The 27,569-nt window shown below is 35.7% G+C and overlaps 5 protein-coding genes and 1 long non-coding RNA gene across 7 annotated transcripts; 3 read left to right on the top strand and 3 right to left on the bottom strand.

Annotated features, from left to right (window-relative positions):
• Positions 1-92: 92 nt before the first annotated feature.
• LOC130508753 (leucine--tRNA ligase, cytoplasmic) lies at positions 93-3,948 on the bottom strand. The gene is made up of 3 exons (XM_057004416.1): positions 3,793-3,948; positions 446-3,706; positions 93-292 (listed from the first exon to the last, which is right to left on the bottom strand). The coding sequence occupies exons 2-3, from the start codon at positions 3,691-3,693 to the stop codon at positions 289-291; spliced, it is 3,252 nt and encodes a 1,083-aa protein (XP_056860396.1). The 5' UTR covers positions 3,694-3,706; positions 3,793-3,948; the 3' UTR covers positions 93-288.
• A 2,284-nt stretch (positions 3,949-6,232) lies between these two features.
• LOC130494558 (ras-related protein RABA2a-like) lies at positions 6,233-7,871 on the bottom strand. Its single transcript, XM_057004406.1, has 2 exons — positions 7,593-7,871; positions 6,233-6,853 (listed from the first exon to the last, which is right to left on the bottom strand). The coding sequence occupies exons 1-2, from the start codon at positions 7,755-7,757 to the stop codon at positions 6,362-6,364; spliced, it is 657 nt and encodes a 218-aa protein (XP_056860386.1). The 5' UTR covers positions 7,758-7,871; the 3' UTR covers positions 6,233-6,361.
• Positions 7,872-8,036: 165 nt separating this feature from the next.
• LOC108854240 (probable elongation factor 1-gamma 1) lies at positions 8,037-10,666 on the top strand. The gene is made up of 8 exons (XM_018627765.2): positions 8,037-8,139; positions 8,238-8,284; positions 8,718-8,864; positions 8,949-9,009; positions 9,094-9,146; positions 9,252-9,353; positions 9,469-9,961; positions 10,063-10,666. Exons 2-8 carry the CDS (start codon positions 8,276-8,278, stop codon positions 10,440-10,442), a joined length of 1,245 nt encoding a protein of 414 aa, XP_018483267.1. The 5' UTR covers positions 8,037-8,139; positions 8,238-8,275; the 3' UTR covers positions 10,443-10,666.
• Positions 10,667-10,935: 269 nt separating this feature from the next.
• LOC130508747 (uncharacterized) lies at positions 10,936-12,323 on the top strand. Its single transcript, XM_057004408.1, has 2 exons — positions 10,936-11,207; positions 11,950-12,323. The coding sequence occupies exons 1-2, from the start codon at positions 11,123-11,125 to the stop codon at positions 12,186-12,188; spliced, it is 324 nt and encodes a 107-aa protein (XP_056860388.1). The 5' UTR covers positions 10,936-11,122; the 3' UTR covers positions 12,189-12,323.
• Positions 12,324-12,696: 373 nt separating this feature from the next.
• LOC130508751 (uncharacterized) lies at positions 12,697-13,937 on the top strand. 2 transcript variants are annotated; one of them, XR_008942923.1, is made up of 4 exons: positions 12,697-13,018; positions 13,090-13,211; positions 13,306-13,403; positions 13,537-13,937. It is a non-coding gene; the product is annotated as an uncharacterized LOC130508751 (long non-coding RNA). The 2 variants fall into 2 exon arrangements; XR_008942925.1 differs by having other exon boundaries at positions 12,699-13,018; positions 13,103-13,211.
• Positions 13,938-16,254: 2,317 nt separating this feature from the next.
• On the bottom strand, positions 16,255-18,257 carry LOC130508742 (KH domain-containing protein At1g09660/At1g09670-like). The gene is made up of 8 exons (XM_057004398.1): positions 18,098-18,257; positions 17,856-18,013; positions 17,655-17,740; positions 17,454-17,584; positions 17,238-17,360; positions 17,029-17,145; positions 16,798-16,941; positions 16,255-16,682 (listed from the first exon to the last, which is right to left on the bottom strand). The coding sequence occupies exons 2-8, from the start codon at positions 17,999-18,001 to the stop codon at positions 16,527-16,529; spliced, it is 903 nt and encodes a 300-aa protein (XP_056860378.1). The 5' UTR covers positions 18,002-18,013; positions 18,098-18,257; the 3' UTR covers positions 16,255-16,526.
• Between the last annotated feature and the right edge of the window lie 9,312 nt (positions 18,258-27,569).

The raw sequence follows: 27,569 nt of genomic DNA, 5'->3' as shown, positions 1-27,569 counted from the left end.
CTTATTAGGTTTGTTTCGGCTCTGCAAACCACCACCAGTTCATAGAAATTTAGAAACATGATCTGGAAAAACAGTAGGATGAATACGCACAATGAAACAAGGAAGTCTTATTAATAAGAAAGAACAGATTGTATTAGAGCCTTACTACACAATACCAGATACACATCAGAGCAGCCAAAACAGCTACATGTATAAATAGACTCTAAAAAGTACGAAAACCCCTGCAAACTTTCAAGCCTTTCAATCTCTGCCTTCTAGATGAAAGCTTTTCCACGCTTTTCTTTTCAATTACCTGTGATGCAGGAGGAAATTCTTAGGCAGGAAGGTAGACAATAATTATGCTAGAACAGTAAGTTTAATTGACGAGAAATATATAGAATATCCATGCATGTTCTAATAGGAAACATATATGAAGAAGATTTGTCATATTCAACTAGCTTTTTACCTGTTAACAAAGATGGCGGTTGGACTGCCTGGAGATGGAGGATTCTGCGTCAGGAGTGAAGCATATGGACCAGCTTTACCCACATCATTAGGGTCACTTGCTGAATAGATTTCAACCTCTTCAAGACCAACTTGCCGCTTGATCAAGTCCACGTTACTCTTAAGAACTTCCATCTCTCCAAAAGGCAGCTTCAAATTTAAAGCCTGACTGCCAATGGCTATTGCCTCGTCCTTCTTGAATTTAAGGAAAGGCATGCAAAGCTTCTGAATCTGCTTGAAGTTTTCTGCCTGTCCATCCTTCTGCAATATCTCCCTTAGTTCTGCAAGTATCTCTGCATCAGGGGCAAAACAATTGGTCTGTTGGTCGAATTTGCTTTGCAGAATTTGGAGGCAGTGAGCTCTCCACCCGTCAAATTGCTCGTTCACATATACAAGGCCTTTCAGATTCGAGTCTGCCACTGCTGTTACTTGAGCACCTTTTTTAGCAGCCTTCTTGGAACCTAAGAGCTGCTTTTGTAGAAGCTTTCTCATCAAGACGATAGAATCTTGCAAATATTTGTTAGCACCCTTGAGAACTAGATCTGGCTCATTTGATGCTGGCCAGCCTGCTTTTACCACACAGCCTTCTTTCTTCAAAAGTTTCCTCCAAACATATTCTGCAAACTGAGGACAGATTGGTTCAATGAGGCGTGTTTGCACATCCATAAAGGTCATTATCAAGTCATGGTTCATGCCGCCAGTGCCACACGAGAGCCTATACTCATCTCGAGCAGCTTGCAAGTCGTAAAACCCATTCTTAAGTGCCTCCCTGAACAAACAATCTTTGTAGGCTTTTTCAGTCAATCTGATAGCAATGTTCATGTCATTTTCAAACACTTTATCAGCATATGTAGACGGAGGGCCTGTTCTCAAAGAAGATTCAGCAGCCAGAACCTCTTCCATCCATGTGAGCTCTTTTGTCAGGCGCAAAATTGCAGCATTTGCAGTTTCAAATACAAAATTTGCATCGTCAACGCCATCACCAGCATCAGCCAAAGAAAATCTTGTAGCCGTGGCAGAGAATTCTTCAATAGCCTGTTTCAGTGTTCTGAAATTCCCAGTTGACTTTGACATTTTCTCAGAATTCAGCATAATGTGACCATTACATCTGATACCACGAGGCCAGTTACGACTCGCCATTAGCGCAGTGTGGTTGTAGATGAAGAATGTCAAATGATTCTGGATTAGATCCTTTCCTGAAACTCGAAGATCTAGCGGGTACCAGTAGTCAAATTCCTGCTTCATCTTGCTTAAAACATCAGCCGGAATGTCAGACGACTTTGGGTACTGGCCATCGCAGAAGAGATACTCCCAAACATCATCATTCATCTGTTGAGGGCTAATCAAAGACTTGCTGCCTTTATACATGTCTCCATCGTGAAAGATATGGGCAACTGTATAATAGGCCATATAAAGAGTGGAGTCAGATAAGGATTCAACAAGAAACTGTTCATCCCAGGGAATACGCGTTCCAAGACCAAAAGACCGTGAGCAAGCCCACTGATTGAGCCAGCTCAAAGTGTGCTCAAAGCCATGCCTTGTTTCTTCAGAGTAAAGATTCATCTTTGATAAGCAGTCCTCGGCCATTTTACGCCATTCTGATTCACCGTACGTTAAGTACCACTGATCTGTAAGGGCCACAACACATTCATCACCCGATCTTGACATCACAGGCTTCTCGGGTTCACTGTATAGAATTGCGTCGCCAGACTCTATGAGCTTTGTCTTGATAATAGGCTTGATTTCTTGGACTTTTCTACCAACGAACTCTCCAATAAGCATGGTTCCTTCGGTGAATCCTTTCAGGTACGTCAGCCTCTTCGCCTCTGCAAGCTTGTCCTTATCGTTCTGACTTTTAATTTTCAAATCCAAGCAGACCTTCTCGGCAGCCTTATCCCCAAACTCCGGAATGTTAATAATCGGTACAATCTCAGAAGGCACCCACTCATCTTTCACACCATACTTTGCTCGAAGAGCAGGCTTTGCAGACAAGTCATGCAGAGCCATGTAATCATCAGGGGCATCACTAGGCACGCTGGTGACAATGCCAGTACCTTTGTTTGTCAGAATCGTTAACATGGGCAGCGCATAGATGATTTCGTTCACAGCCAGAGGAGACCTCAAAGGGAGTCCAATCAGATCATACCCGGTCAACTCAACCAAGCAGGAAGGCTTCTGAGGAATCTTTGAGAAGTTCTGATAGGCAAGGTTGAGCGCAGCTCTCTCAGTTAGAATGAAGACATCAGTCTCACTAATCTCATAAGCTCCGTATTTTCCATCAGGCAACACCCATGCGTTTGTCTGTCCATACATTGTCTCAGGCCTCAGAGTAGCTGCAGCCAAAAACACTCTCTTCCCTTCCAAAGAACCCAGCTTAAGAGGAAACGGCTGCACCACTTCCATCTTAATAAGCGTATACTCCTGCGGCTGAACACCTTCACCAGTAGCACGATCATGGTCAGCACAAGGCTGACCATCCAAAGGCGAGTAAATCGTGTACCTACGGTCTTTCACAATCTTCCCCATAGATTTCAACTTCCTCATCTGCCACCTCACAAACTTATCGAAGAACGGATTCACATCAGTCGTCACGAACGATCTTCTCCAGTCACAACCCAACCCATACGCTCTGAGATCTTCAACAGCCAATGGCGGGAAAAAGTACAACCATTCATAAGGATCCTGAAACTTCGCTATCTCACTATCAGTAAGACCAAAGCTACGCATAATCTCCCACTGATAAACCTGTCCACCAGCTTTCGCAGAAACCTTCGACTTCTTCCCCTTGAACTGCCCCGGCAAAGCAGGCGTATCACTCTCCTCCTCCTCCACAGCTTGTTTGACATCGTCCTCAGCGGTGAACACGGGAGGGTTCCCAAACCGCTGGATCTCGCGAGAGAGCTTATCAGCGGAAGCCTTGATCGGCATACCAGTGCAGTGGAAGCCAAACGGGAGGAGCACGTTAGCACCTCTCAGTCTATGGTACGCAGAGGCGAAGTCAACCTTGGAGAGCGAGAAGGCATGTCCGATGTGTAGATAACCGTTCATATAAGGGAAAGGGAAAGTCGCGAAGAACTTCTCTCCCGTCTTCGGAGGATCCTTGCGAGACTCGGCTAAGAACACTCCCTCGTCTTCCCACCATTTTCGTACCGCTACTTCGATCTCGAGAAGACGATCTCTCCTCACGAAGCTTTTCGAATCAGATGCCATCGCGTGACAGTTCCTGATCATACGTAATCATAATACAAAAGATCAAAACGAAGAAACATCGTAAAATGAGAATGAGCTTAAGGAAACCTAAGGAGTTACCTTAGGGATGAGATTCCAGGAATCGTGAATCGAGTCCGCCGCGTGAGCAATGCGAGATTAGATAGAAATGGAGCCACAGCTGGGAAAAAGATAGTGGAAGATGACTGATGTCGTCTAGGGTTTTTTAAGCAGAGTAGGGTTGAAGAATGAAACTCAATCCCAGCCTTCGATCCTTTTGACTTAACGGCCGTTAACGTCCAATTGTCTAACGGAGTTTCATCCTACTAAACCGGTCCCGGACCATAACTAAGTTGCGAGTCAACCCGGATTAGTTTTCTTTGGGCCAACACACAACAAACGAGTCTGCGTTTTTGACTTTTTGAGAGAATTATGTTTGCTTTTTTTCCATAGATGCATCATAATATATATGGTGATTGGTGAATCGTTCGATGGAACTGGTAAATTACTAATACTGTAGCTTGGTTATATATTGGTATAAAATTAGAATAACTGAACTGGATGAGACAACAATTGCTTGCATTTGAATTTCACAATTCATATAGGAATGATCCTTGAGTTATATTACAATGCAAGCAAGCCGTAAAAGGAAATACATAGATATTGGCTTCGAAGTGTGATAAGCCCCTTTCAGGAAGAAGAGCAACAAGGCTTCTTAGTGTTTGATTCAGAAGAGGCAGCAGCGACATCGATTGTTTGACCTTCCCTGACAATTTGGTTAATGGCGCAGAGGCAGTAACTATGGAACAAGAACATGATTCAGTTAGTTCCTTTAGTGGGTTAGCGTTTGAAATTTGTGTGGCTGATACAGGATGGCAACGTGGAAGTGGAACTGACAATTTCAGCTTCTCTACGTGTGTGAAGAAACAGACTTGGAGACTAGTGAAGAATTTTTGTGGGAGACAAGTCTCTGAGATTTGTTTGGCTGTTCAAGTTTGGGAGCCTGGTGGAGATTCTGATAAACGAGTCAAGTTCATGAGGAAGCCTCCAGAACCTTTATGGAGTTTCGTTGTTGATAGTAGCCTGGTGGGGAGCTTGTGCAGTGGAGTTCTACGTCAAGATGAAGAACTGTTCCGAAGTTTGGAGTTCTACAAAGAGATCAAGATGATGGATTCAGATATTGACTTCTTGGGCCTTGAGGACAAGGCTGTTCTTCTACCGGGGAGAAAGCTGCTCTATGACCATAAGATGATAAAGCGACAACATAGTTACAAGAGCACTCTGTTGCTACTTTCAGTCGTTACGCATGTTATGTTCCAATCTCCAATGCCACCAGAGTCGTTATTCAGCTATTGTAGGAAGAGGAACAGTGATACTGAAGGGTTGGAGAGCATTGAGGTTGAGCAACTGAGCCAGGTACAAGGAGGGTTTACACACGTATTACAGGCTGAAGTGAATGAAGGGAGAATTTGTCTTGAGATGATGTTTGAAGCTGAGTTAATGGTGAAGCATCAAATCATGGAACGACCCACTGCGAAATCCAGTTCAACTCCACCTCCCAATGATCCATATATTCTCAAAGCTGATACAGGTAGTATCATGGGGTGTGAAAAACGAGATGTGCATATGCAGCTGTTTGCTACGTTTTGGCCAGTGTTTGAGTTTCTTTCTGCAGTTTTTGAAGCTGATTTCAGGGCTTGGATAAACTTGTGTCTCATATCGTTGATAAACACTAAGGGCGTGAGAGTGACGGATTCTCAGACGTATGATCTACTTGATGGTTTCCATGCTATGAAGTTTGCTGTAACAGGTCTGTCGATATTGAAGATGCAGGTGATTTATAAAATTGTTAAAGGAGATGTTTCAGTAGTACGAGATGGTAGATGGACTCTCAACCTCACTAGTGACTGGTTTCATTACGTCGTCGGCTCTTGGAATCAGGTATCGACTCACCAAACAGAGTTTCTGTACACAAAGGCAATGGATACAAGAATGGCTTAGCTCATGCCAACTTGAAGACAAGTCGGATCTCTAACGGGGGAGTATTGATACGGTCATAGCTGAGGAAATGGGCCTAGATGGACCTTTTATACATATTATTATGGTTTATGCTTTTAAGCCCACTTAGACTAAGTATATGTAAGAAACTCTACTCTACTTTCAGATTATCGAATACGATCGTAACAAACATTTGGGTAAATCTCTAACTTCTTTTCTCTCTATCTTCTTCTTCTTCCTAAACTCTTCGTCGATTCTCCCCCTATTTCTGTCACACAGATAAGATCAACCTCTGATCTTATCAGAAACTCAATCCCAGCCTTCGATCCTTTTGACTTAACGGCCGTTTTTTTTTTGTCAAAGACTTTAACAGCCGTTAAGTCAAAACATAATGCGAGGACATACTATAACTAGTCTGCGTTTTTGGCAAGAATTATGTTTGCTTTGTTCCATAGATGCATCATGAACCGTTCGATGGAACTGGGAAATTACTAATACTGTAGCTTGGTTATATTGGTAATAAAATGAGAATAACTGAACTGGATGAGACAACAATTACTTGCATTTGAATTTCACAATTCATATAGGAATGATCCTTGAGTTATATTACAACGCAAGCAAGCCGTAAAAAGGAAATACATAGATAATGGCTTCGAACTGTGATAAGTCCTTTTCAGGAAGAAGAGCAACAAGACTTCTTAGTGTTTGATTCAGAAGAGGCAGCAGCGACATCGATTGTTTGACCTTCCCTGACGTTACCATTTGCATCTGCCTGGTCCGAAGATATCGATTTCTTGCTGATGATCCTGTAAATCTCCGAGAGAATCGTCTGAAAGGCCTTCTCCACGTTCAGCGCCTCGAGAGCCGACGTCTCGATGAAAGACAAGCCTTCTTTCTCGGCGAAGCTCTGAGCATCCTCCGTGGCAACAGCTCTGAGATGCTTCAGATCCGTCTTGTTTCCGATCAACATGATGACGATGTTGGAATCCGCATGGTCTCTGAGCTCTTTCAACCACCGGCTAACGTTCTCGAACGTTGTTGGTTTAGTGACGTCGTAGACCAAGAGAGCACCGAGCGCGCCTCTGTAGTAGGCGCTGGTTATGGCTCTGTATCGTTCTTGCCCAGCGGTGTCCCATATCTGCGCTTTCACAGTCCTTCCTTCCACCTTAAAACAAAGGAGCATTGTATTGTCAAAGGGTTAAAACTTTTTAAAAAATAGTAAGCATCAAAAAACTTATTATATACGATGATTATATGACTGGAGTGTGCATTTGCTATGATTAGCAGCAAACTCAAGAATGCAAAACAACAACAGTGACTTCATACTTAAAGCAAACAACTTAACATTTCCATTGTTAACCTAAATGTAAATTATGTTCAAAATGTTAATTTATAAAAACAGTAAGTAGCAAAATGCATATCAAAAAGCTTACTATATATACGATGGATTATATGACTGGAGTGTGCAACAAATCTATTTGATATAAATAACAACACTGACTCATACTTAAAGCAACAAACTTTACATTTCTATTGTTAACCTAAGTGTAAGCTATGATCAAAAGCAAGAAATGCTCTTAGATCTGACTTGCACAAGGTTATTATATCCGAGGCAGGTTCAGGCTCAAACTAGCCAGAAGATATACGAACTCAGGTTAAAGAAATGCAACATCCACTTCCTAAATACGCACAATGGCTGTTTCCAAGCATCCCGCAAAACTACGAACACATCTACAGGTATGTATATACACAAGGAGGGAGATGTATATATACACATATGAACATACACAAACGGATCGAGCCAAGAAAACATTCACACAAGTTCATAGTGATTTCAGATGCTTGATACCAGAAACTCAGACTAGATCAAGAAACAGTTAAGAGAGAAGTATATGGGTAGATACTTGGAGAGTGCGAGTAGCGAATTCGACACCGATGGTAGATTTGGATTCCAAGCAGAACTCGTCGCGAGTGAATCTAGAGAGGAGATTCGACTTGCCGACGCCGGAGTCTCCGATGAGAACCACTTTAAACAAGTAGTCGTACTCTTCTTCCGGTCTTCTCGCCATTGTTAAAACCCTTTCTTTTTTTTTCTGGAGAAGAGCGTGATTGGGATTTTCAAAAAACTGAGTGAGAAAGGGGAATGAATAGAAGAAGACGAAGAAATTAATTATTACTATTTTCTTCCGAGAAAAATTAAATATTGTGTGGTCTAAAATACCCTTGGACTACCGACTACATTATTATTTGCAGGCCTTGATTTATCTTGGGCTTTATAAGTTAAAACGAAATTTAAATCAAACCGAATCAAACCAGGGAAAATTGAAGACTCTCCGTAAACCAAACCATTTAAAACCCTAATTCGCCTATCCCTTGAACACTCATTTATAGCTTTCTCTCCGCCTCATTTTCTCTCTCTCTCTCGCTTTGCTCTCACGGGAATATTCGCTGGTAAGCTCCATCGATCCAACAATCACTTTTCTTCCAGTTAGCTTATCTTCTTCTCTATGATAACTGAGCTCACAGCTTGATGTTTTCCTCTGTACCAGATTCAATACCAGAAGCCGAAGTCGTATCCGTCTGAGCAATGGCTTTGGTGAGCTCTCTATGATTTCGTTTATATATTACTCTTCATTTCCCAGAATACTTTGTACGATCGCATCCTGTAACGATAAATGAGCATATGATAGTGAAGAACCAATCGTAAACCGTAGTTATATTCATCTTTTGATGGAACTAGGTTTTTGAATGATTGTATTGTATTCTGTATGATCGCATCCTGTATTGATCGTGAAGAAGCAATCGTGAACCGTTAGATCATTTGATTATCCTTTGCTTTTGATTGATTTAGTTTTTTGAATGATTGTTTTGTACACTCACTTTGATCGAGATTATATTTACAGCTGCTGATAACTAGTGTTAAGTTTTGGTGTAGCAAATGTCTTCACGAATAAAATATGGCTGAATGTATCTCAGAAAAAAATTGATGAGTTTGGCTAATGATCAGTTTTGTTTTCTAATGACTGTAGGTATTGCACACGTACAAGGGAAACAAAGGTGCTGAGAAGGCACTCATTGCCGCAGAGTACACTGGTGTGCAGATCAATGTCCCCGACTTTGAGATGGGTGTCTCTAACAAGACCCCCGAGTTCCTCAAGATGAACCCTATTGGAAAGGTATTGTTAGCAGCTTTTGATAGCTTTGTTGCTCGAATATCTTGTGACTTGTTATTGAGACTATTTTCCTATCTATCTTTCTAGGTTCCGGTGCTTGAGACTCCCGAGGGTCCCATCTTTGAGAGCAACGCCATTGCCCGTTATGGTAAATTAAGTTTTCATTTATTGTGTGGTTTAATTGCTCGTTAGCAATTGTCTATAATGGATGTTTTAATGTATCCTATTGTAGTGAGCCGATTGAACGGTGAGAACTCCTTGAACGGATCTTCCCTGATCGAATATGTAAGTTCCGGCTTCCTCCCAGAGCTGCTCTTCTCTTATCTGTTTGCGCCTGTTCTTCTGTTTGTTCGTGTTCAAGTTGTTTATCTTCATTCTTCTACTCTGCAGGCACAAATTGAGCAATGGATCGATTTCTCCTCACTTGAGATTTTCGGAAGCATCTTCAAGTGGTTCGGTGCAAGAATTGGCTACATGCCATACAGTGTTCCGGTAAGCTTTTCTAACTTTCATTGGGTGGTTTCAAACACGCTCTTTGAACATTATCTAGACACACTCTTTACTATACCTGTTCTATTGCTCATTCCTGGTTGTTTTATGAATGAAGGGTGAGGAAGCTGCTATCTCTGCGTTGAAAAGAGCACTTGATGCTCTGAACACCCATCTCACTTCCAACACTTACCTTGTTGGACACTCTATCACCCTTGCCGATATCATCACTGTCTGCAACTTGAGCCTGGGATTTACCACTATCATGACCAAGAGCTTCACCTCTGCATTCCCCCATGTTGAGAGATACTTCTGGACCTTGATTAACCAGCCAAACTTCAAGAAGGTGGTGGGTGATGTCAAACAGACTGAAGCTGTCCCTCCTGTTACTTCCAAGAAAGCTGCTGCCCAGCCTGCAAAGGCCAAGGAGGAGCCTAAGAAAAAGGCTGCCCCTGTGGCAGAGGCACCTAAGCCTGTTGAAGAGGAAGAGGCACCAAAGCCCAAAGCTAAGAACCCGCTTGACTTGCTACCACCAAGCCCAATGGTTCTCGATGAGTGGAAGAGGCTGTACTCAAACACCAAGTCCAACTTCCGTGAGGTTGCTATTAAAGGTATGCGGTGATATTTCTCTTTATAGTTTTCTTGAATGTATTGTTTAGCTTGTGAAATCAGTTATCATGATGAGCTCATCAGCATGATTCATATTATGCAGGATTCTGGGACATGTATGACCCAGAGGGATACTCACTGTGGTTCTGCGACTACAAGTACAATGACGAGAACACAGTGTCATTCGTCACCCTCAACAAGGTTGGTGGATTCCTGCAGAGAATGGATTTGGCACGCAAGTACGCCTTTGGAAAGATGCTGATTTGCGGGGCAGAAGGTCCGTTCAAGGTGAAGGGTTTGTGGCTGTTCCGTGGACCAGAGATCCCCAAGTTCGTTATGGATGAGGTGTACGACATGGAGCTGTACGAGTGGACTAAGGTCGACATCTCCGATGAAGCCCAGAAGGAGCGTGTTAGCCAGATGATCGAGGACGCAGAGCCGTTTGAAGGTGAAGCTCTCTTGGACGCCAAGTGCTTCAAGTGAAAAAGATTATTGGTTTTGGTTTGATACGCTCTCTCATATGAGTTTTGCTTCGGTGACTTGTGTTTTGATGATCCTATGGGTCGCTTAGTCTGTTTTTCTAATCGAGTTTTAAAGACAAGGCTGCGGTCTAAGTATACTTTTTATCTTTTATTCTTGTGTTTGTTAATGGTTCTCTTTTTGCTGAGACAATTCATTTACCATACCAGTTTTATTTTTTCGAAGTTCTTACAATGGTTGAGAAAGGTGAAGGGTCTTGTTATGAGTCAATGGCAGGCGTGGGTCTTGGCCGTTTTGGCTACTTGTTTGGTCGACTGTCTTTGATTCGGTCGGCGTTATCATAAACTTGTACATATCTTAATGTAAAAATTACAAAATACATAAAGGAGTGGTAGAATAAATCAAAAACTTGAAGAAAAAGTAAAGCAATTATAAGGATGTAGGCGATACATGAAATACATGTTTAATTATTGTTTCGAGTGGGTCTGAAACTAAACCAAGGTTGTTAAGTAGTACAAGACAATAAATTATCGAAATAAAGAGATCTGGGGGTCTTAATTATTCCTTTTCCTTTTCTTTTTCCTATTTTCTGAAACGTCAAAAAGTTGATCTTACCACCAAAGCGAAAGATCGATACCTCCTTGCGTATAAGCAAACTCTTATCGATAGAGAGGCCTAGGAAAATGGGTTACATGTATAGAGAGGCGGAGGAGAGCTCATGGCGGCGTCTGGCATTCTTAGCTTCGATTTCTCTGCACTTCGTCTTAGGTTCGTCTTTCTCCAGATCTGTCTGATTCTATTTTGCAAGGCCTTAGATTCCCCCATTTTCCTTTTGTCAGTAAACCACATAATCATCGGATTAATGTTCGTTTGGGAGTTTCTTAGGTTTTGAATCCGCGAGATTTATGTCTTATTCAGCTGAACCTGGCTATTTCCAGATTTCGTATGTTTGATCTCTATTCACGAGGTTGTTATTTTTGGCGATTAGGATTGAAACATGTAGTAGATAGAAAGACTGTGTGTGTTAGTAGATCTTGAGCAACTAATAATAAGACCCTTCTTCGTCACACATATGCTAAAATCTTCTATTAATATGTTAGTGAAGACAGAAACATGAGTTCAGTAGTTCTAATGATTTGAATAGCTTTTGTCTTAAAAATCCTTATTTTTCTTTTCTGGGAGGGATTTACTTTAAAAACAAAAATCTTGCAACTACCATCATGGTTTCTGTATAATTAATCAGTAGTTTCATGGTGATGCTGCATATGAGTAATGCGATAATTTTTTGCTGTTTATAGTTCTTGGACATTTACAGTTTTGCATAAGTTATTGCTATAAATGGCCACCATGAACCTTAAGAAAATAAGTAAAGCAAATTCTGTTTAGTTGAGGATAGGCTAAAGAGTAGTTACGACTACTCTTGAAAGCACAAACCTTGATTTTTTTTTCCTTACATGCAGAACTAAGATGGGATCTGTTAAGTTATTTTTGATATGATGTTTATTTCCAGGTCTATCAGGCGATTCCAAGAATACAAACACAGGAGTCAAGGCAGAGTCACACGCTTCTTCCAGCAGAACAGGCACAAAAGTATTCCTAATACTGGTCGGATTCGTGGCTGTAGCTATGTTCTCCTTCTTTCTATACAAGCTATGGCAGAAGAAGAAAAGAGACGAGCAGTATGCCCGACTGCTAAAGCTTTTTGAGGAAGATGATGAACTAGAGGTTGAGCTTGGCCTTCGAGATTAAAAAGTTTCAAGCTGTCTACCATATTTGTTTGTGTTGGCTTGTTTTTACCATGTAAGATAAATTATAGGTATTAAGAAGGATCAGAGCTTGTCTTTGGTTAAAGTTTTTACTTTCAAGTGATCTTATGTTTTGTTATCTTTGAAATGATGTAGCAGTGGAATGATTCATGGGAAATTAATGTTGGGATTCAAACTTTAAAGAGATAAGAAGTTACATGAATCAGAACGAGATTACATTTCATAAACGCCATTATTAAGATTATTATTACCCAGTCAATGGTAATCACTGCTAGCCAACAAAACTTTCAAAAATATCTATATATATAAAATAGACTTCTCTGGCACCTCCTTGCGCCACGTCATCAGTAAGCATGGGGCGTTTTTAGACACGTCAGCCTCTCAATAACAAACTTTCGACGTCAAAAACAAACCATCAAATTAGCCCATTAAAATTAAAAGCATCGTTAAGTTAAAAACTGTAGTTCACACTATGTAATTATCTTTACAGCCCACCTACGGTCCATCACACCTTACAAAGACGTCGTCTTCCTCACTCTCTTATTTTGCAGCGCCGATGTGGCGTGTCGTGTGGGAACGTTTCCGTAACACTTCTAATCGTCATTGAAAAATGACATTTAGAGTCCCTAATAACTTCCTCCAGCCATCTCTCCACCTCTACAACTTCCCACCATAGGTTTTCAAATCCCTAATTTTAACGAGCTACTTCTCAGAGACTCCTTCACCTCCATATAAAATTTTGATATGAGTAACAGACCACCATATTGCCGTTCCATCAAAACAAATTCATTCGCAAAAATGTCTCAAAAACATGTAAATCTACTGTTGTTGTCTCTCCGATCGTGCGTTTTTTCTTTTGCTAACACTGATCGTGTTCTTCAAAGATGTTGTTTCCAGGGTGGCTGAGGCCAGGTTGATTTTCAAGCTGTATCATTTTTAGGAAGCTTGGAATCCAGCAGAAGATGGGATGCTAATTACTCTTGAGCTTCTCCTGATCGACGAGAAGGTACAGACTGTGCTTTGAAATCCCCTCAAATTGTCCAGTGCTTATACTTATAATGCTATCAATTAAAACATCCACGTGCCTTTTGTTATGCAAGGATTTATTGCACCTAATCGTGTACGTCATTGTGAAGCTTTTCTCAAGCTGAGCTCCACCTCTATAGCCTCACCAACTTCTTCGCGACGAAGAACAAAGGTCACCAACCACAAATACATGAGCACATCTTAATTTCCTTTGATATATGTCTTTCTTTACTGTCCAAGACGTCAAAAATGTCAAATTTATTTAGAAAGTTGTGATAGTTATGGATCTTCGAATTGTTCTGCAGGAAATGGGCTTAGATGTTAACATGACTAGGAATGTTGGTCTTCAAGGTTCCCTTGATTCTATTGGTGAAACAAGTTGAAGGAATGGTTCAGAAGGGAACACACGGCGACATATTTCTAGAAAAACTGATTCTAACTGATGGTTAAGAGCCTTACGCATAAGAAACCGAACGTTTTTGATCAGAAGCTAATAAATTTTTCACTTTTCACATGGCACTAATCTGAAAGAGCCTACACAAGTACAGAGGTAATGGTTCGCTATATTTTACATTCTTTTTGTTCCCCATATGATTCTAGATAACCTAGCAAGATGAAAGTGCTCTTAGGTATCTTTTTACAAACTTTACTTATGCGGTAAAGAAGATAGGCTTATTTATGAAGAAGAGTCAGGTCTTTGTGTTTAGTAAGTTGCATAGTCATGGTGTGGTTTGTATGATATATCAAGTTTTGGAGGGTGATTTGCTTAAGAAATTGGCTATTTGGTTTGGGTCTAATTTTTCATTTCTAATGTGTTTCTGATCATGAACCAGTTTTAGCAAATAGTTTTTGTCGTCTACATCAATTGACTATTTGGTTTGGGTCTAACAACACAGGATCCAAAACAAAAACAACTAATATCAATTGAATGTTTCATAAAAAAATTTATACTTTGGAAAATTGCATAACTTTACTGATCTCAGCATTTTTTTTTGTCGGCACTGATCTCAGCATTTTTTTCATATAATGGACACTATGTAGATTTTTGCATCGTATTACACCAACTAAATTGAGAATTTTGGAAAGAACAGCACAATGATGTTAAAAAGGTCTTTTAAAAAAAACAGAAAATGGTGTATTCATTTATTTAGTTTTCTAAGTTATTTTTTTAAAAGATAGTTTAAGAATAAAAAGTTAATTCTTTCAGAAAGAGAAGTTTTAACTGATACAAATATCTTAAACATTTAAATTTCTAAATCATAAATGTAAAAATAAAATTGATAAAAACTTAAAAAGTATTATCTCATATATAAAAAGGTTTGGTTTGAAAGTTTCTTAAGCTATATTAATAAAATAAAAAGGCTTCATTTGAAAGGTTTCATTTGAAAGTTACTTAAGCTTAAAAGTAATATCTCATATATAAAAAGGTTTTCTCTGATATAAAAATAAAAATTCTACACATGTTTAGTCATTCCATCTTTCAAATATCACATAAGTAACGTAATCCATAAATTTGAGTTTGAAATTTTCTCTTAGTGCAGATAGAAAATTAATGTGCATTTCAGCTAACATACTTTAAAATTCACATTGTTTTGTTATTGAACAGTTTAAGAAAAAAGTGAAAAACTAAAACGTTCTATGTAACAAATAAATGACAGTTAAATAACAACAATATATACATATAAAAACTCAACGCATATTTTAGCCATTCTATCTTTCAAATATCATATAAGTAACATAATCCATAAATTTGAGTTTGAGATTTTCTCTTAGTGCACATAGAAAATTAATGTGTATGTATATAAAAATAAAGTTAAAAGCATCATGAAAATTAAATTATCAAATGATATAAAAATAGGCTTTGTATTAATTTTCTCTATTTTAAAGTAAAATATACTTTTTATATTTTTATATCGATTATGCAAATAGTATACTTATAGTTACCTTTTACTATATTTTACTCTCTTCGTTCAAAATGTTATATATTTTAGATTTTTCACACATATTAATAAAATTTATTAAATTTCATTTATTTATTTATATATTTGTAATTATATTTTGCCTATAAATAAAAAATCAATAAGTGCAATTAAGTTTCTTGAAGTTTGCAATTAGTTAATAAAACATGTATAGTAAATGTAAAAAAATAAATCTTTTTGAAATAATCTATAACATGTAACTTTATGAAATAGAGGAAGTATAAACGTAAGATTGTTTTTAAAAGCACAAAATTGTAGAACTATTTCTCTAAAACTTAAATAGCATTACTTGGAAAAGAAAAGTATTCAAACCTCAAAAATAATCAGGAGGTCCACATACTAATTAATCCTAAGAAGTACAACAGTCAACTTATTATGACATTAATACAGCCTTAGCAAACAATCCTAAGCAACTACAATGGCAATATAATCAATCATCCATCGGCAGCCCAATTCGTAACCAATATGGGCAAACAAACCTCCGCCTACTTACTACATAAAGGAAAATAAAGACAAATGGTGTCATTTAGAAAGACTGAGAAAAGGATATCGGTGCTACAGCTACTGTTCTTTTCATTTGATACTACTTCTAATTATACAATTATCTTCAAACTCTTCCACCGCATATCCAACCACACAGTTACAATACTCACATATCCCCTCTTAAAACTCCCATAACCTTGCCAATCTCAAACTTTTCACGCCTCACACAGCTATAAATGAAAATTAAGAATTAAGTGGTCCAAAATATAAAATGTCAGTTTTTCAAATTTGTACCAAATAATACAAAAATAACGTAAGAGTCAGACACTTATTTAGAAGCAGAAAGAGTAACAAAATATTTTTTTACACATAAAAACAAAATACACAAACACAAGTCACCAAAAAAAACATAACACATATGAAAAATGAAAATAAGTAACTTCAAAACAAAATTATACACTACAGTCGATAATTACTATCAAATAGATGGATCGGAAAAAATATCATTTTCTTTCAAAAAAAAATCATCTTCATATTTTTGAACAAATTTTCTTAAGATCATAAAATAAACTGTAAATTTATTTAAGAATAAAATATACGAACCCGGCGCGTAGCGCCGGAAAACCACTAGTAAAGAATAAACTTAATGACCAAAACAAATTAATTGAAGTGTCTCATCAAAAACGTTAGAACGTTATCACCCCGCAGATAGATAGGCAATGATGCATAGAGAGAGAGAGAGAGAGCATTTGCCCCAAGTCCACACGACCATGCCATGGTTTCTCTGTCCGAATCACAGAAAAAAAAGGAAATCATCTCTCGTGTAAAAATCTTTATTGTCCAGTCTTGGCACGCTTGGTGTTGAAAGGGGACATGCTCGGACTCAGACAAGGGCTCAAGCTCGGACTTGGACTCTCTTCCCTTAGCGTACCATTCAGAGCAGCTAACTCCTTCAGCTGTTCCCTCTTGTAGTGGTCCACTGATTCGTCCTGCAGAGAGAGAGAGAGAGAGAGAGAAAAACGTAACCATGTGAACAAAATAAAGGTTTTGAGTAGAAAATCAGATAGAATAGAGATGTTTGGATGTTTGTCAAGAAGAAGGTACCATTGGCTTTAGGAGCGACTCAAGGAAATGAACTGCATGCTCCAATCGAGAGTTGATTATGTCCTCGGGAAGCTCGGCTTCGATCAGTAAATGTAGTGGCTCACTGAGATGCTCGTAACCTGGCTTACCTTTGAGTTTCTCCTCCTGCAGGGAAGCATAAAGACTTAAATGATAAAATAGGCAAGTAAGCATTCGTTATATTTGAGAGAAACAATAAACAAGGAACCATACCTTGAGAGTATCCTTGACGGATCCTCGTCCTCTAATAAACACCCTACACTGTGTTGCCAGCTCGACTCTTTTTAGAGAGTTCCCACGCGGGCCGAGAATCCGCCCAACGAAATTGAACTGCCAGGCCAGGTTCAGTCGAGTTAAGTCCAAGGTAAACAAACCATATAGAATAATCCTATATCTGGTTTTGAAATGTTTAAAGAAGTTACGGTTGGAAATTGATCGACAGGCACATCAAGCCTAATCACTCTTTTCACAATGGGTGGAGGAGAATGGAGTCCCCAGCCTACTGGAGCACGAAATGGGGAAGCTCTCTGGTGATGAAAATTCTCCTGAAGAAAGCAAGCAAGGACTCGCCATTATCAACAAACACAAACACATTCATTATTTCGAAAGAGAGTCTGGTCTGATGATATCTGGCTTACCTCTGCTTGCATCATTGACCATCCATCAAAATCAAGCTTTCCATTAGTCGGGGGCAGAAGAGCAGGCGATCTAAATGGACTGTCAGGCTCATATCTATCAAGGTCGGATAAACTTGAGACCCTCCGAATTTCTGTACAAACACAACCAATGTAAGTAAAGATTTAACTTGAGGCAGTGATAAGAGACAAACAAGAGCAGACCTTGATTAAGTAGTCTGCAGCAATGTGGCATAAGTTGTGAGAAAGGACCCAACTTTTGCCTCTCTTGCAGCAATTCAGCCAAGTACCTGATTGAAAGAGCAGGATTCAAACAAATGTGATGAATGATTAAGTACCAATTTGAGTGGTTCCTGATCCATTAACGATCAAATCTAATTTAGAAAGAAAGAGTGGAACCACTACCTCTCACGACCAGTGGGAGGAGGGGGAGGAGGACAAGGAGATAACCGATTGGGAGAAGCACTGAATCCAGGAAGAGGAAACTGGAAGAAGCTTCCCGGTAGGATCCTCTCTTCCATCGCCAAGAGACCAGCCCCCGATTCCATCATATCTGCCACTCTCTATACACACACATAAACCCATCAGAATCTCAGAGACTGAGTAGACACAATGTGAGTTTTCAAAAGGTGAGAGCAGGGACTAACCGGAGGATCTGGCGCCGATTGAAGAAACTATGTCTTCTCTCCGTGAGAGGAAAGTGTGGACTATATGTAGAGTGGCCACAAGTAAGGAGCTATAGTGAGAGAGAGAGAGAGAGTCAAAAGCCCTACGCACAAAATGAGTGTGTCTCACCGCTTTTTTTTTATTTTTTTCTTTCTTTTTTTCTCTTATAATTCTCTATGGGCTTTGTATAGGTCCTTGGGTTTTGAGTCTTTTGACATATTTGGGCCGTTAACCTCTACTGATTAGCCTAACTCGGTTACGTTGAAAAAGTGAACGGTCGGTTACATGAATGAAACTAACCAGTATATTAGCACAGTACTTATCATATGTGGATTACTTCAGCGATGATAAGATACCGACGACATATACTTATCATGTTTCCCCCATCAAAATAAATAAACATAGAATTGGATAATTTATTGGGAAATTAGGCCTCCTACCAACACATTATCTGCTATTGAGCAATATACCAAAAACTACTATTCGCTTACTGTACAAATTCGAATATGACTCTGATGCCCCTACATAATAAACAATAGAAACAAGTAGAATATTAGGCAAAATCTTACAGAGAGATTCACAAAGATCTTTTTTTTTATCCATATCTTTGTGTCAGCTAAAAAATTAGAGAAATCTAGATTTTCAACCAAAGTTTTCAAACTTGAAATTATAATCTTTCTTGCTATCGCATCTCAAAAATCATCTCTCTCTTCTATTCTAGTCGGAAACAATTTTCTTTTGGATATTCATCTACTGAAGTTTTGAGAACGGAGAAACCCCGAAAACAAGTACAGTTTTCACTTTAGTGGGTTGTGAATCTACGGCTGTTGAGTCCTCGCCGCTTTCTGTTTCTGCGCCAACAACTTCTGTGGCAGAGACTTCGCTCGCTCCTGGTTTCGATTTCATCCGACTGACGAGGAACTTGTGAACTATTACCTCAAGAGAAAGGTTCTGGGTAAAACTGTAAACCTCGGTGCAATTGGGGTAGTTAATATCTACAAGAATGAGCCTTAACACTTAGTAAGTTCTCTGGGGTTCTTTATCTTTATCTTTCTAATGTATCTGTGTAATTTGAATTTCTTTATGAGATCTGTGAGTTCTTGTTTCTGATTGGGGCTTTTTGCAGTTTTGTCTCTTGACTCAATTCGGGAAAAAAGTTTAGCTTTATGTGACTAATGTTTGAGTTTAATCACACTTGTAAAAGTCTAGGGCTGCTTATTTTACGAAAGTTAAATGGTATAAGCAACAACTTATACAATAAATCAATTTTATTACGTGATAATATATTACATAATTGGTTACAAGAAAGTTTAACAAGCCAAAAGAGAAAGAAAATCATGCTAAACTTTCTTATAACCGGTAAACCCATCCCTCATCGGTCACAAGAACATTTCATTGCTGTAACAAGTTTCCATATTTTCTAACCAAACGAGGGCGATATACGGCTGTTTGAGTTTAATCACATTTGCAAAAGCTTAGAAATGCTTATCTTACAAAAGCTAAATGGTATAGATAATAACTTGACGATAAAACAATCTCATTACATGATAATTTATTACATCATTGGTTACAAGAAAGTTTAACATACCAACAGGAAAGTGAACAATGCTAAAAATTTTTTTAACCGGTCTTGTAAAAATAATCCCTGGCTACAAGAAAGATTATTCAACCAAAAATAATCTTAACCAGACTAAACTTTTCTGTAACCGAGGAATATACCCAGAAGACATTCTTGCTTAAATAACTATATACATCTAAACTTTCTTATAACCGGTTAAACGTTCTTATAGCTGGTTTTGTAAAAGCCATCTCTCATCGGTTACAAGAACGTTTCATTGCTATAACAAGTTTCGTATTTTCTGACCAAACGGGTTATACTGCAGTTTGAGTTTAATGACATTTGCAAAAGCTTGGAGATGCTTATCTTGAAAAAGTTAAATGGTATAGGCAATAACTCAAAAATAAAAAAAAATTCATTACACGATAATTTATTACATCATTGGTTACACTCAAGTTTAACAAGCCAACAGAAAAACAAACAATGCTAATATTTTTTATACCCGGTTTTGTATATAATTACTCGGTTACAAGAAAGATCAGCAAACCAAAAATAATCTTAACCATGTTAAACTTTTCCGTAACCAAAGACCATACCCAAAACACATTCTTGCTTAAATAAATATATGCATCTATATCACAATAGAAAAGCTAAGTCAACTCTTGGATTTAAAATCTCCACATTCACCATTGGTCCCATTCCCTTCATATGACTTCTCTTTTCCCTATACAGTTGAGTTGTTTCCAATGTTTTTGGTCCAAGGCTGCCATTCTTCAATCACGTTTTTCTTCCACTTTCCTCGTCAAAAACAGACGCATTAACCCTTCTCCTTCGAAACATTGACCAAAGATTTCCGAACAGTACAAGTTTTGCATTTCCCAAGCTTTGTGTGTTATCGAGGTAAATCTACAACTTGATCCCTTCTCTTTCTTCAGGACGCCGAATGTGTCAGGTCGTCACTTGAGAAGCTTACACCTGCGGGAGTTAATTGTTTGTCTGCGTTTAACGAGGTATATCTTACAAATCTAGTATAGATCTTATTGTACTTCTCTAGATATTATAAGATTGTTATATGTACTTGCCCTATGACCTATTACTCTACTAGATGATCTGATCGAAAGGGCATTATCGACTTATCAACCCCACCATTTACACACTTTCCTTCCATGTTTCGATTTTTTTGGCAAATGATTAGTTTCTCTGTTTTCCTTGGTTTTTTAGCAAAATTTCCCTAATTTATTATGTTGTGTTTGTGTATGAAACCAACAAAGTTCTCTCTTGCCAACCATTTTTTTCGCTTAACGCAATGGTTTATTTAATCTCTGTTATACTACTAATTACATTGTTATATTTTTGATTATATAGCTCTCAATATATTTGTTAGCAAATCCTCCATTAACAAAATGGAGAAAAATATCAAATGATACTGCTTTTTAACGTTATACTAGATTTTGATCCGCTCAATTGCGTAGATGTTTATTTCAATTTTATAGATATAAATATTAGCAGAAATTATTTTTAACATTAACTACATTTTAAATATGTTTATATTTGTTTTATTATTTAAAAATATGGAAAATCGTTCTCAGTAACATATTTGGTGAGTTTTTACGTAATGGTTAATGACATTTAAATAGAGTTTAGTGGTTAAGAGGAAACCCCTTTACTATTATTTGAGGAGACCACTAATCAAATTAACCTTTTGCTCATGTGTTTATTACATATGTGTCATTTTCTATGTGGGCATCTCCACATTTAACCTCATACCATTTTTTCAAAAGCCCATTCTTACCTAGAGTATTTACTTCTCATGCCATTCTAATGGACATATGTTATATTGAATAGGGAATAAATGTTATTAATGTTATTAATACGTGTATTGCTTTATGTTATATTATTTATGATCATGCGGTGGTTAATACGTGTATTGCATTACGTGATGTGCTTTACGTTTACTTCTCATGCCATTTTTGGTGATTAAAATGGCATTTTTATACGCCTGTTTTATAGTTTATGTTTATACAGACAATAATATTATGTATACTTTTTTATATTTTGGTGATATTTTGGTGATGCATTCTTTCTCAACTGAAGTTATAATGCTCATACTAACATAAAAATATTTTTTTTTGTTGCAACAAAAGAACATATATATATTTTTGTTCCAAGAACATATATATTTATATATATATTGTTAATATAATGCTCATACTTATAATAGTGGTAGTTGTCATATTTTATACTTTATTTATATTTTATCCATCGTTTCGTGAAACATATATTTATATATTTATTTTTATATTTTATGTTTATCGTAATTTTTAAATTTTTTTATTTTTATGATACAACCATAATCCTGTTCCAAAAAATGCCATTATTGATTATTTAAACGATTCTAAATATTGATTACTCTACGATTAAATCGGACCAGTCTTCCATGTTCAAAGTACTTTTGGTTATCATAATTTATTGAAACTTTATCAATTACAGAATACACATAAATTCAGGATCAATGTATTATGTTTTTTTAATTATGTTAAAATTTGATTCATTCATTCCAATTATAGAAAAGCGTATTATTTTGTTGCCTTTTTTGCATAATGATATTGATGCGTGATTACTAATCCACATCCCCTTTCTATTATTTGAGAAGACCATTTTTAAAATAAACTTTTAGTTGAAGTGTTATTAACCACTATACCATTGCTTATGTGTCTTCACCATATTTCACCTCAGCACATTTTTACAAAAGCCCTCTCTTCCCTAGACTATTTATCTTTCATGCCATTGCAATCTACATATATTATATCTTTTTACATATATTATTCACCTAAAGAACAGCAAGTTCACAGACATATATAATCAGTCTGTGAAGGTTTCCTAAAATACACATATTGCAATAACTAAAAGCATCTCCTTCTGTATTTTACTTTTGATAGTACTATATGTTGATATCATGATGTTGGCCATGATATCCAAAGTCCAATATTTTATTTTTCATGTTGCTTCGTAAATCTTAGATTTTTATTTTTGAATATATTTTTTATATATATGGTATGTTATTGCAATACCTGCGGTGGTATGGTATGTTTAATCATTGTAATGAATGTTTGTAATATAGTACATATGTATAAAAGTTTTATATGGACGTCAATTATTAGTGACTGTACCAAAATATTGTTCATTACAGTATAAAAATAAAACAACAATGTGACTATTAATAAATTTGTATATGTATTTGTATATGTTTAATACTGATCATTGTTTTGCAGCAGCTAGAAAGATATAATCTATGCGAACCTATAAAACATACACTTTTTGCGTGTAATGAAAATGTGTATATATTTAATAATTAAACTGATCAATGTTTTGTAAATAAAATATATTTGAATTAAGGTAGTCCATACTACGAAACCATCGCTTGCATATCGCCGAAAATTATTAAATACTCAGTAAGAAAATTATTCTTTACTTCTGTTAAGTCAACTGTGTCTTTTATTTTCTCATCAATCTCTTTGAGACTATAATGCAATCCATATACTTAATGACCCGATATCTTTGTAATTGAAAGATCTTCATAAATGTTAATTTATTTTCGAAAAATCTGATTTAACGCGATTGCAATATTACCTTAATAGTACACCTACGTATCCATTAGGTTTGTGGTTATATTTCTTATGGAAAGTCAAAGTATTTCTTTCCAATTTTTGATGAATATATTCGTTGTTTAGTCAAAGATTGATCGTATAAATATATGATTAGTAACCATCGATTTAAAATCAGACGGTCAAATCTCATAAACTGCGTTCTTTCCAAAGTATACATATTTTGGACGATCAATTACTCATTATAGGTGTTATTTGATTACCATGATATTAAATCGTCTCTCCCTAGACCCTATATCCTTGATTGATATATATATATATATATATATATATATATATATATATATTCCTACACACTTCTTACACAGCCATCACAAACTAAACGTATTTCAAAAGCATAATCGAAAATGAATGCCATAAATTTTATTTCGGATTTAAAGCCAAAGAAATCTACGTGGAATATAAGGGTGAAAGTGATTAGACTCTGGAATCAATATTCGACGGCTGGTCAGAAACCCTAGAAATGGTTTTCACGGATGCAAAGATAAGTCTGTCGTTTCCATCATGTTGTTACATACAAATTCTTTTTCGTTTTGAATATTTTTTTCTGACCGAATATTTTTTTTTTCAGTGAGATAAGATCCATACGTCAGTTAAAAAGGAACTGGTTCACCAGTTAGAACCATTCTTCAGCAAGAATGTTCCAAGATTCATTTTAACTTCTCCTTGACACTTTTCTACGGTTCTTACCGGACAACCAACCACCCTTACAAGATTGGTTTTCTCCTACCACCTGGATTCGAAACTGTGAAGACCTCCCGAATCAATTCTCTGGACTCCAACCTGTGACCTATCGCTCAATTCTAGATGGAACCTCGATCCTGATTTTTTGGATGGTAAGTGATCCTTTCTATATCTCAAGTTCCAAGAGAGTAAAATACTAATATTACTTTTGTTAAATATTATTATCGCAGATGTTATCGGAGTTGGTTTCTGTGAATCCAGAAAGTTACCAAATTATATCTATCTTATTAAAACAGAAACATTCTGTTGGACCTAACATTTATTTTGTAAATTTTAAATTAAATACACCTTTATACTTTATAGTTAAACCTACATTAAATCACTAATGTTCCTTTCTTATACTACTATCCATGTTTCCAAACAATATACTTATTTCTTTATACTACTATCAATGTTTCCAAACAATATATTTTTATACTACTATCAATGTTTCCAAACAATACAATAATTAATTTTAGTTATTTTATATATATATCATTTTCTCTTTAAAATTTTGTAGAAACGTTATAATTTCATAAATACAAAATAATAAACTTTAAAATTTGGATTATAAGATTACAAATTATGAAACTATTACATTTAAATCAATTAGATACATATGGTCATCCATCAGTTCAATCGGTTAGTCTCGGGTTTTAGTGATTTTTTTTAATATGTATATTTTAAAAACCTAAATTGAATTGTCAGATCTCCGGATTAACCGGTATAATTACAATCGGGTTGAATTTAAAAACACTGATTTAAATGCAAAAATATTTTAAATACACACTCTTTAAAAATTACCAAAATATTTGTTAAATTATTAGTGAAATTTTTCATCGTAAAATATTCCGCGCTTTCAAAGCGCGGGTCAAAATCTAGTGACATTTATAACATCTACTCTAACATATTTTTGTTTTTCCTCTAAAATAAAGTTTCTATATTTACCTCTATATTTAGAGGTAAAAATAGCATTCCTCTATAATAGAGACATATTTTATTATAAAATAGCTCTTTAAATTTTGTAATTATAACTAAAATATATGTCTATGGGAAACCTAATTTATTTTTATTTATAACAATACAGTTTTTGTTTACATAATAGCAATTATTTTATAATTTAGAAGAAAAATTTATTTAAAAATGGTATTTAAAGTTTTATATGTACATAACATTAAAATAAAAATTAATTATAAAGTTACATAGATTTTTCATAGTGATAACATATATTAAGTTCAAACCTAAATATTATTTTTTTGTAACACAACCTAAATATTAGTTATTTGAAATACTCCAATAACTTTGATAAATGTTCATTTTTCATTTTGGGATACATAATTAATCATTTATAGTCAGATATATTAATTGATCGTTAGATAATATCTATATTTTTTTGTATTGTGTCTTTTTGGAGTAAAATATATTGTTTAAATAATGCTAAATTTTTAAGAAAATAAAAATTACAATGAATAGATCAATTTATAACATTAATAAGTAAACATCATTAATTTTAAAATAGATAAAAATCTTATAAGAATATTAATTTTTAGAAAGAAATAGAGAAATATATTAAATATCTTAGAGACTAAAAATTCATCACTATTGTTCCTTTTGTTAAGATTCTTATATTATTAAATTATAACAAATACTTGATATAATGTAAATATTTACATATTATAAATTACTATATCTCAATATAATGTAAATAACTATTCGTAAAATATCTTGAACCGCGCAGAGCGCGGATATCATCTAGTGAATATTATTTTGTAAAATAGATAAACTGTTTCTCAGATAATGATGAGAACTAAATGATATGTCTTTAAATTAATGATTTTGATAGATGGTCTATTTTTAAAATATCACACAACTAAAAGTTATGACATCTCTTTTAGTATAATATATTTTAAAATTGGTTCAAACTAAAAACTAATACCTCACTTTTAATATATCATCTGTTTAATAAACGAATATGAAATGAAAACAGAAGATAAATCTAGATAGTCATCTGAGTAAAGTATTTTACGTGTATATTTATAAACATTTTTTTCTTAAACAATTTTCTAAAACATATAATAAGAGGTTGTGCTTATTTTATGAAACATCAAACGTACAATATCATTTAATGTTAATGCAGAAATGTCGGGTTTTATGTTATGGGTTCAAATCTTATCGGGTATATATGGATTAATACTGCACCAGATAAATAATAAAGGAGAATACTTTGTCAAAAAAATAAAAAAGATAATGATTTTTGAGTTTTAAGTTTTTTTAATAGAAATTGACATGACAACATACAATTAACTAGAAGTCAGCAGAGTTACATTTGTCAGGTTTTCTAATAAGAAAAAATCAGGGTTGCGACCAGCGATATTTATTATGGCAAGTTAGAATTAGAGCGGGAATTCGGCCAAACAAAACCTCAACTTTGCACGAATTGCCAAAACAAACATGAATTTTTGACTGACCAAGAAAACACTAAACTTTCATTGACTTTCTAATTAATTAGCAATGTTTTCGTTGACTTGCCAATTTAGCACGCCGTCAGTTAACTTAACATACGTCGTTTATTGTTGTCGTTAAAGTAAAAACGACGTCGTATCAAATGAGATGAAACGACGTCGTTTTATATGATTTTGAAAAATAAAAACAAGTAGCCTCCTGGATTCGAACTCAGGTTGGGTAGGACATATGACACGGTGTTTTACCACTGGCTAGTGGCACTTTCAATGTACTTAATAACATATTTAATTTTATTTGGTACTCATTGAATATAATTTTTTTTTCTAAAAACCTAAAATATCTTTAAAATTTTAAAATTGAAAAAGGAATATTTTTATAAAATTAATTTTGAAATTAAAATGAAAAAATAATTTTTTTTTTTAAAAGATAAAAATTAAAAAATTCAATATCCAGCTTAAAAATCGAAATTTAATTTTTTTTTATAAAATAATTTTTTTAATTTCGATTTTTTAAGCTAGATATTGAATTTTAAAGATTTTTATTTTTTTTAAGAATTTTTTTTTCATTTTAATTTCAAAATTAATTTTATTAAAGTATTTCTTTTTTCAATTTTTTGAAATTTCAAAGATATTTTTAAGTTTTAGAAAAAAAATTTATATTCAATGAGTACCAAATAACATTAAATATGTTAGTAAGTACATTGAAAGTGCCACTAGCCAGTGGTAAAACACCTTGTCATATGTCTTACCCAACCTGTGTTCGAATCCAGGGGCTACTTGTTTTTATTTTTCAAATCATATAAAACGACGTCGTTTCATCTCATTTGAAACGACGTCGTTTTACTTTAACGCCAACAATAAACGACGTATGTTAAGTTAACTGACGGCGTGCTAAATTGTCAAGTCAACGAAAACATTGTTAATTAATTAGAAAGTCAATGAAAGTTTAGTGTTTTTTTTGGCCAGCCAAAAAGTTCATGTTTGTTTTGGCAATTCGTGCAAAGTTGAGGTTTTGTTTGGCGAATTCCCGAATTAGAGCTCAAAC

This window comes from Raphanus sativus, chromosome 1, assembly GCF_000801105.2.
Source record: "Raphanus sativus cultivar WK10039 chromosome 1, ASM80110v3, whole genome shotgun sequence".
Classification (NCBI taxonomy): Eukaryota; Viridiplantae; Streptophyta; class Magnoliopsida; order Brassicales; family Brassicaceae; genus Raphanus; species Raphanus sativus.
Note: the sequence above shows the minus strand (reverse complement) of the source record. Positions and strands in the feature narration are given on the sequence as shown.